This window comes from Rattus norvegicus, chromosome 14, assembly GCF_021556685.1.
Source record: "Rattus norvegicus strain SHRSP/BbbUtx chromosome 14, alternate assembly SHRSP_T2T, whole genome shotgun sequence".
Classification (NCBI taxonomy): domain Eukaryota; kingdom Metazoa; phylum Chordata; class Mammalia; order Rodentia; family Muridae; genus Rattus; species Rattus norvegicus.
This window is the reverse complement of record NC_141547.1, coordinates 95250899-95260082: the sequence shown is the minus strand read 5'-3', so window position 1 is coordinate 95260082 and position 9184 is coordinate 95250899. Positions and strand designations below refer to the sequence as shown.

The window sequence follows — 9184 nt, the reverse complement described above, 5'->3', positions numbered from 1 at the left end:
CTGTATTTACACTGAAACAAGGATGAAAATGATAAGAATCTATGCTGTATCTATTTCAGTGACTGGAATAAAGTTTTTATTGGTCCTTCAAATACTAATGGTAGAATTATGGTTTATTTTCCATATGAAAGCGAAGGATTGTAGCCTGTTTCACAGTTCTTTACTGATGCTGCACATGAAATGAAGTAAAAACTCTTCAAAGCCCTTAGGTTGATTCTTAGCCTAGTGATGGAGCCAATCAAGATTATCCAAGGACCAAAAATTAACTCAGAAACGTCAAATGTATTGCACTCGGAGACTGTTAGTACCCTCAATACATCTAATTCCTCATAGGGGACGAGAAACTGCTAGGTAAACGGTCTTAATTCCCGCTATATTCCCATGATTAATATCAGAAAGTCACTTTCCGGGAATGGAGAGTATTTTTAATTAGGTCGTTCGTTCATACTATGATGCTTGTTTCATTTTTGATCAGTGACATTATTTACATGAGCAGCGGGGAGACTCAGAGCTGTATCGCAGACATTCATTAACCAGCGACCATTTCTTGGATTTATGTTGAGGCTGCTGGAGGGGTTGCGCCCGGGACGGGAAGGTGGACGTAAGAAAGGAAGGTGGAGAACAGTCCGCCAGCTCTACAGTAGAGAGCCGAGTCGCTTAGGTCAGCCTCTCTTCCGGAAGCCCAGAGAAACACACATACCACTGCGCCGGCGCAATGACGCCTCTGCGCGAAGAGCCAATTGAAAGGAGGAGTGGGCGGGCTCTGACTAACCGGCTTCCGGTTCCGTTGGGCTCAATTCTCTCCTAGGCTACGTGTCTCTGCCCTCTCAAACCGCCATCCCGTAAGTAAGGATTTTTTTTTCTGGGTGGTGGGTAAGGGAGAGCTGGTCTAAGGTCCAGGGCACGGAGGGACCGCGGGATGGGAGGGGAGGGACACGGAGGGACCAGGGGACGAGAAGATACTGGAGGTGTGAGCGTCCGGCGGGACGATTGGGGCCAGGACGCGGGGTGAGCGGGCCTGGGGGAATAGGAAGCGAAGGAAACCCGGAGGAAGGGGGTGGCGAAGGGGCCGCGGGCTGGAGTGACGAGGGCGTCTTTGACAAGCCTGGAGGCCAGGAGCTGAGACCTGGGAGCTGCAGAACCTTGGACAAGTTGCGCTGAGCCGGGCTGCTGGTGGACAGGTGGACAGAGAGCCATTCATACATGAACAGGACCAAATCCACAGGTTCTACCTACGTGGCCTCGGCTGGAATTATCCAGTTAATACCTCCCTGGAGGAGGGTTTCCAAAAGTTCTCGAACTCAGAGCTTAGCGTCCGGGTCTAGGGTTCAGCCTTCTTGCAGATCGTCCCCTGCCTGAGCATCCCCTCCCTGTTGGTGAAATTCTCTCTAGGGGGTTTCAGAGCCTGATGCCTTGAACCTCTTGTGAAGCTGAGTGAGTTCTAGTCTTGCAGTTTAAAGTAAAAAAGTTAGTCAAGAGCCTGCATCAAAAAGTCTTAGTAGACTAGTGCTCTCTAACATTGAGTGTAGTGGTTGGTCTAGTGTGGATTTTAGGGCTATTGGAGATGAAGACCAGCTAAGTGAAACACCGAGAAAACAGGCATCCCTTTGCTTTTTGTATCAGGCTGCGGATAGATTTCTTAGTGTGTACCTTGTTTCGGCTGTTTGTCCACTTAGATAAGGAACCTGGAACCTAACAGGGCCTATATTTTCTAGCTAGAGGGTGGAATCATCATCCGACTTCTAAGACCTGGAAATGAAAGACAAGGAACTGTGTCTGCATTACTAGTGCCTCTCGGAGTTGTATAATTGAAAAGCATTCTTGTTAGCTAATGGAGTGTCAAAGGAGTCTCAAAATGTTCAAACCCAAACGTTTAACCCGAGGCTTTGCAGAATCTGAATTTTGCCAGTGTTTATGGTTTGGGAGATTCATCTGTTTGTCCATCCCAAGAAGTTTACTTTTACTTAAATATGTTACATGGACATTACTTCTAGCAACTTGTTTGGAATGCACTTTTGCCCCCATTTTAGGTTCTTGCTATACCTAGTCGAAACTTGTAGTACATCCTAAGTTTTCAATAGTTTGAACTGTAGAAAGTAGTTATTAAGCCGAAACACTTTTTGGTTTCTTAGCAGGAGTAGTTAGATGAGTGTAGTTGATAGGAAAGGGGTCTTATAATGAGAGAATCTTTTAATGAGTGTATGACCCTTTGCCAGTGAGGATAGCAACACTGGTAAGATCTGTGCCTGCTTGTTTGTACCCACGTGCTCTCTTGTACATGATAAGACCACTGTAAATTTAGGCTTGGAAAATTGCTTTTCTTTATGAATTCAGGACTGCGCTATTTGCCTCTGTGTACAACTCAAGTCCTAACATGTGAGCGAATACTACTGAGTATGTTGTTGTTTTTGCTTTTATTTTTTTAAACAGACAAACATGGATCAGGTAATGCAGTTTGTCGAGCCAAGTCGGCAGTTTGTAAAGGACTCGATTCGGCTGGTTAAAAGATGCACCAAACCTGATAGAAAAGGTAATACTATCTTGACCTCAAGATAAAACACTAAATCTTTGCATTTTTGAAGTCTTCCCATTAGCATCTTCTGATTAATCTTCACAGGACTGGAAATCAGCTCAATGATAAAATGCTTGCTTAGCATACTGTTAAAAGGAGCAGTGCACGGATGTCACTACCATGGCCCTCTCTTTCTTGATGTCCTTCTTAGCAAGAACTGTTTAAAGCTTTGCTTTATGGTATAAGATTATTCAGGCCCTCCGTTCTAGTTTAGTGTCGTCCATATTACCAGTGTGTGGAAAGTTTCAGCAGCTTCCCTGCTCTGGCCTCAAGTCAGCAAAGTTAAGGGAATGGTTATTACGATCTAGAAAGTTACTTTCTTATGTCATACCTTACTAGGTGTGCCAGAATGTGTCTACTTTGAATCGTGAGTTGATTGGGTTAGAACTTAAGGCAGACTCTTCTAATAGAGCAGCATACTGTGTTAGGGTTAGTATCACTGTGATGAAACACCATGACCAGAGGCTATTTGGGGAGGAAAGGGTTGTGTCAGATATCTTGAATCACAGCCCCCTGAAGGAAGCCAAGGGACAAACTGAAGCTGGACAGGAACCTGGAGGCAGAAGCTGATGCAGAGGCCATGGAGGGTGCTGCTTATTTGCCTGCTCCCCATGGCTTTTTCAGCCTGCGTTCCTATAGAACCCAGGGCCAGCAGCCCAGGGGTGTGTCTCACCCACAGTGGGCTGGGTCCTCCCCAATCAATCACTACTTGAGGAAATGCTGTATAGGCTTGCTTGTCTAGAGCTGGATCTTAGAGAAGCATTTTCTCAACTGGGTTTCTTCTTTCAAATGACTAGCTTGTGTCACCGAAAACTAGCTAGCACACATTGAATATGTAAATACAACAATATGTACGGGTTCCTGTTCTCATGAAGCTTGTGTTATCCTCATGAAGATGGTCTGTCAGGGAAGGCCATCCAGTCATTACAGTACACACTTGATTCCTGTCTTGTTGGAGGTATAAAGGCAGATAATGAGGAGATCTGGTAGTGCATACGGGGAGAAGCAGGTGAGGTGGTGGGGGAACGTGCCCCTAGGAGATAGAATAGTACTGAAATATAGCAGAATTGAAATCTTTTCGTAAAACTACTTCTCTTAATTTGAATTTTCAGTCCTTATCTTTTACTTCATCATGGTATTAAAGACAATTACATGTCTATAATATATCCCAAAGCTATAATTTTACTGCTATAATCTATAGGTTACAATTAAAAAATGTTATACTACAAAAAGCTACTTAGGTTGACTTCAATCCTCTTTTCTTTTTTGTACTTTTGTCACTGAGAATAATGAATACTTTGGTGTTTATTGATGAACTCAGGAGCATAGCGTTTTCCTTTCTGTTTTCGTTAAGTGTTAACAAAGTATGGGACTTAACCTGTCAGTCAGCATTTAGACTGTTAGTATTACAACTTGGTTTTTAAAATGGTGTGTCTGCTACTCTGCGTGCCGGTATCTTTATTCATGTTACTGATAGCTCTCCATACTTTCTGTGACTCACAAGAAATAATTACAAACTTTGTGCTTTAAATTTAGAATTCCAGAAGATCGCCATGGCCACAGCGATTGGATTCGCTATCATGGGGTTCATCGGCTTCTTTGTGAAACTGATCCACATCCCTATTAATAACATTATTGTGTAAGTTGCTTTATAAAAATCGACTATTTAGCAGTGACTGCAAATGAAGCCATTTCAGTTGGAGATTAATCCATTTTATTAATGTACCGACCTGACCCAAGACATTTTAGTGATGTTGTACTACTATCAATACCTTTAGAAGGCGTTTGTATCTAATACCATCCTTACAGCAGCAGTGCGTCACGGTCAGCTCCGTGACCGACCAGATTCATTACAGGTCCTGTCCTTGTATCTTGTAAGGTGCAGGGGATCCGTACTTCATCTGAACATCACTGTTTTGGTAGAAGTCTGATAGAGCATTTGTTTTTGTTCAGTAACCAGTATAGCCTTGGGTAATTTAATTAACCATTGTGGGAGAGGACAGAAGTTATTATTTCGATTATGTTACAGATTAATGACTTTAGGAGTGAGTTTCCGAGAGTGGATGCTGGGAGTCCGTGTCCTCTGCAGGAGTATGCTTGTAACAGCTAACCAGCTCTTTAGTGTCTCTGTGATCTACGGTTTTGTAGTCATAATGTGTCAGCTTCCTCTCCCATTTTTGAACAATTAATACCAACTTTATAGGGTGGTGAAGTTCAGATCTATTCAGAAAACTCCTTCATTACAAGTCTCTTCAGTGTTGGATATTTTGTCACTGATACTGGTAGAGTTGTTTTTGCATGGCATGTGGCTAAATCCGAATTGTTAGATGTGTTTAAATGCAAGTCATACACAGTGATATTTTTGGCTCGTAAAGAGTCACAGAGTGAAGATGGGCATGCTTGATCTGCGCCTGAGATGCTCCACCTTCTGGGCAGAGTCGGGAGAGAAAGAGTGGTCCAAGTGGGGTTGGGTCGGCATGAGACCATGCATCACCACAAACCAGAACAAGGGGGAAGCTGACAGTCATTGACTCTCTTCTGTCCACTGAGAAACCTCATTTGTTCCTAATGAGAAGTGTCAGCTTTGGAACTGTGCAGTCTTGGAGAAATTTCTGAACTAGAAAACTGATGACCAGTTGCCTTCTCAGTGGGAAAAAAGCTCTTCAAGCCAGGGTTTGGGCGCCTCGTGCCCCCAGCACAACTATAGCCCAGCAGCTTAACTTTTATGAAGGTTTCTTTACTGATGTAGTGTTTGTTTGCTGTGATGATACCCATAGTTTTGCCCAGAGTGACAAAATAAAGCCTTGAGTTTCTTTTCTGTTTTTGTTTTAAATATAGTACCCCCCACCCCCAGCAGTCACTTACTTAGCCGATACTTTTATCTCTCATGACAGACTGCAGTGTACTTGGGTCACACTTTGATGTGTGCGTCTGCCAACTTAAGATTGTGAATTTGGAGGCAAGCCTGTTACTTATCTTGCTTGTATACTTTGTGTTTTTCTGGTTTTGCCACTCCTTCCCCCAAATGCTTTATTTTTAAACTATACTTATTATAAAATAAACATTTTCCGCTACAGACAATCAAATTCTAATCATATAAAATAATGATTCTCTTTTTCTTTTTGACACTGACTCTTCTGGTTTATAGGAAAACAAACTAGTGACTATTACTCACTATAAGGTGAATATATCAGGTGTTCTTCTGCCCAAGTCTCTGGGCGTTGTAATTTGGTGATAATAGAAATTTATTTTTCATTGTTTTAGAAACTAAAATGAAAGCTTATATAGTATGTTCCCTATCTGGTGAGGGCCTGACCTTGATACACACATACACGAGAGACAGACAGACAGACAGAAAGAGAGAGACAGAGATACTGGATAAATACTAGTTGAATTAACTAAATGACTTGAATTCTTTATCCTTTTCTAGTAAAGATGTAGATGGTGATACTGGCCAGCTCTTGCTGAGACCTTATCCAGTTATCGTTGAATGTGAATCAACTCACTTAATCCTCAGGAAGAAACTGGGGAACAGAGAGAATGCATAACTCGAGTGGCTCTCAGGCGCTAGAGCAGTATGGGAAACAAGTTGGATACTAGCTACTCAGAAAGTATTTCTTATAGTTAAAACACTATTTTATTGTTTTACAAGTTATCTACCATTTAATATTAATTTTTCCCAAGTGAAAGCCAGATAAAACAGGGTTTTGTTGGTGGTGGGTAACAGAAAGCACACTTCCCATCTCACAGCACAGTACCAGTAGAACTGAAAGAAAATTGCTTTGGTGCCTGAAGTGACGTAAATCAGAGGATGGAAACAGAAATCTACCCATAAGGTCCTCACTAAATTGACCTGAAATCTCTCTCTTTTTTTTTTTTTCTCATCATTTTTTTGGGGTAATTTTTGTCTTTGGTTTTGTTTTACAACTGTCAGAATTAATACACAAACTACTGTAATTGAAAGGAGCTATATAATGCTGTGTGTTTCAGTGTAGGTGGGCTTCTGTGGACATTGTGCTTAAACCAGTTTTGTGGGTCTTTCTGATGGCCTGCTGGTTGAGGAGAGTGGTGCTGTCTTTTTCTCTTCTTTAATTTGGTTTGTTACTTTCATGTCATGTAAAATTGAAAACTTCATGTGTAATTAATACATTTTGTTATTAGAAAGACTTGTCAGACTGTTTCAAACTAACATTTCTTAAAGGTGCATAATGAGGGTTAAAATCACCTTCCCCAGAAGCCACCCATCATTAAGAACCTTTTAACTTTAGATTTTGATTTAGTGTTTTTCTTTTAAACTGACCTGGGATAAACTTAGGTGTTGTTCTCTTGAAATTTCATGAAATGAAATTTCCTATTGCATTTCAAATGATATGCTTAAAAGTGACCTCTTTTCTTTCTCTTGCAGGGGTGGCTGAGTCTTTGCTCATCGTGGGACTGGTGAACCAATGAGGGGGTGACAAGCTCATGAAGTAAAAGTTGCCTGGATGCTTTGTGGTTTTTGTTTCTTTCCTCCTAACTATGACTTTTCTATTTCTAAATTAAAATAATTTCAAAATAAACATTTTTCCGTAATAGATATTTATCAGATTTTAGTAAAAGATGATGCTAGAATATTTTTCTTCCTTGAAGTTTTTGGTTTGAAGGGGAAAAAAATGAGATAATTGCTGAAACCTTGTAAATTAGATGCTTTTCTGCCTTGACTGTTTGGGCCGTGATAACAGTATACTTGAAGCTGAGTAATCTGTAGGGATAAGACTTACTTTTTTCACATCCCGAAGGCCATGAAATCCCAGTGTAGCAGTGCCAGTAGATTCAGAGTGTGCTGAGAACATGGTCTCAGTGCTTCAAAGAGTAGCTGGCGTAGGATGCTTCCTGTGGCTGACAAACTAGGGGCTGTGTGCAGAGGCTTTAATAATAACCATAATCCAACCGATAGGGAGGACATGTGTGACCAACTCACTTAAATGCCAATCTCAGAATCCCAACAGGGAGGACGGTGTGTGACCTGATTACCTAATCTTATAATCCAGTAGACTGGAGATGAAATATTCCTGGGAACTTTAGAATGACACACTACAATCATAGGTAGCATTTTCTGGTAGATGTTTGCTGTAATAGTGGGTAAAGATGGGAAAGGTAAGTGAAATCGTTACTATTGCGATTTGATAGTAATTTTGCACAGGTCGCACTTACATTGTAGACAGTTTAGATGGTACTTGAAACAACTTGGCAGGTATTTACGTTGGTGTTTTATATTGCTAGTGTCATGACATATATTGATTAACTTCCTAAAAACTATTCAGAGTTCCAAACCTTGGGAATTCCAGTGTTCAAGTTCTAGCCCCCAGCAGAGGTCTTGTTGCAGCCCCATCCTTTGATCGTTTCTGAGAGCAGGAAGTGGACATCAGCAGCTGCAAGCTGTTTGGGAATCTCTTAATTCTATTTATGAAAATGAGGATTTTAGGGTTTAACCCCTGACAGGGCCTGCCACTCGACTCTCTTGCCCTAGGGACTAAGCTTTTAGCATTTTCTGGGGATACATTCAAGCTACAGAAAATATCCTAATTTTTCCCTTTTTGTGTCTTCATTTTTTATCATTGTGATTATAGCTGATAGTCTGGTTTTGAAGTGTTTCCAGTGTTTGAATTGAGAATGAAACGTTGTCCTTGGAAATGAAGATGCAGCAAATCTTTGGCTATCCCTAAACTTGAGGATACCATAAAACTACATGTTTCAGTATAGTTCCTTAGAAGCTTAAAAAAAGATGGGTGGATACAAGTGTGTACCAATATCTGTGTTTGTCTACATACATGTGTAAACACATACTTCAGAAGAATATATTTGCTTGGAGGATAGAATTGAGTGAGCTTTAATTTTTTTTGTTGTTATAGGAAAAGTGTAGTGTGTTGGTCTGAGTAATGAGCTTGATAAAACTGATTTCTGACACAACTACAGGAGTAACCCAAGTATTCACTATGCATGAATGTAAATTCAGGGTGGACTGGCCAAGAACTCCTATAATAGAGAATAATCTTTATAAGCAAGTTAGTTTTCCTGATTAGAAAAGAATATATCAAATTATTTACCTAATATATTCGAGACCTGATGGAATTTTTGTTGTGAAATAGTTCAGCTTTATGTTGCTTTAGGCATTTTTAAGGCAGCTCATCTAGTGGTCTTTTTCATGGTAGCATTTATCCTTTGATGTTTCCTCCCTCAATGTCCTACCCTCTTATCTACTTCCCTCTACCTGTAAGCCCCATATTGCTTTCATAGCATCTGTTTTCTTTCACCTTCTCCTAAGTCCTCTAAAAGTCCTTACTCTCACAGTCCCCCTTTAAAGTTTTGTGATTTACTGCATTGCACACACAAAATCTTGACCCTGTGTATGAGGGGAATGTGATACTTGACTTTCTGGGGTTGGCTTAGTTTGCTTAACATCTTTATATAATTGGTCTTGGCCAGACACTCAGGAAACTGGTTGAATTTCTATTGTTTTCCCACCTACTTATTTATTTTGATGTATTTTCTACCATCTTGCCTAAATATTTTATTTTTGCTGTTTGCAAAAAGGTAGACAGTAGGCATTTTAACTGATTTACAACTTTATCC

The 9184-nt window shown here is 40.7% G+C and overlaps 1 protein-coding gene across 1 annotated transcript; it reads left to right on the top strand.

Moving 5' to 3' along the window:
* The first annotated feature begins 771 nt into the window (after positions 1-771).
* On the top strand, positions 772-7146 carry Sec61g (Sec61 translocon subunit gamma). The gene is made up of 4 exons (NM_001135020.1): positions 772-842; positions 2431-2530; positions 4109-4211; positions 6978-7146. The coding sequence occupies exons 2-4, from the start codon at positions 2437-2439 to the stop codon at positions 6985-6987; spliced, it is 207 nt and encodes a 68-aa protein (NP_001128492.1). The 5' UTR covers positions 772-842; positions 2431-2436; the 3' UTR covers positions 6988-7146.
* The last annotated feature ends 2038 nt before the right edge of the window (positions 7147-9184 follow it).

Coding starts and splice junctions, on each gene's coding strand:
- Sec61g (NM_001135020.1), top strand. CDS start 2,437: ATGGATCAGGTAATGCAGTTTGTCGAGCCAAGTCGGCAGTTTGTAAAG. Junction 2,531..4,108: donor CACCAAACCTGATAGAAAAG/GTAATACTATCT, acceptor CTTTAAATTTAG/AATTCCAGAAGATCGCCATG.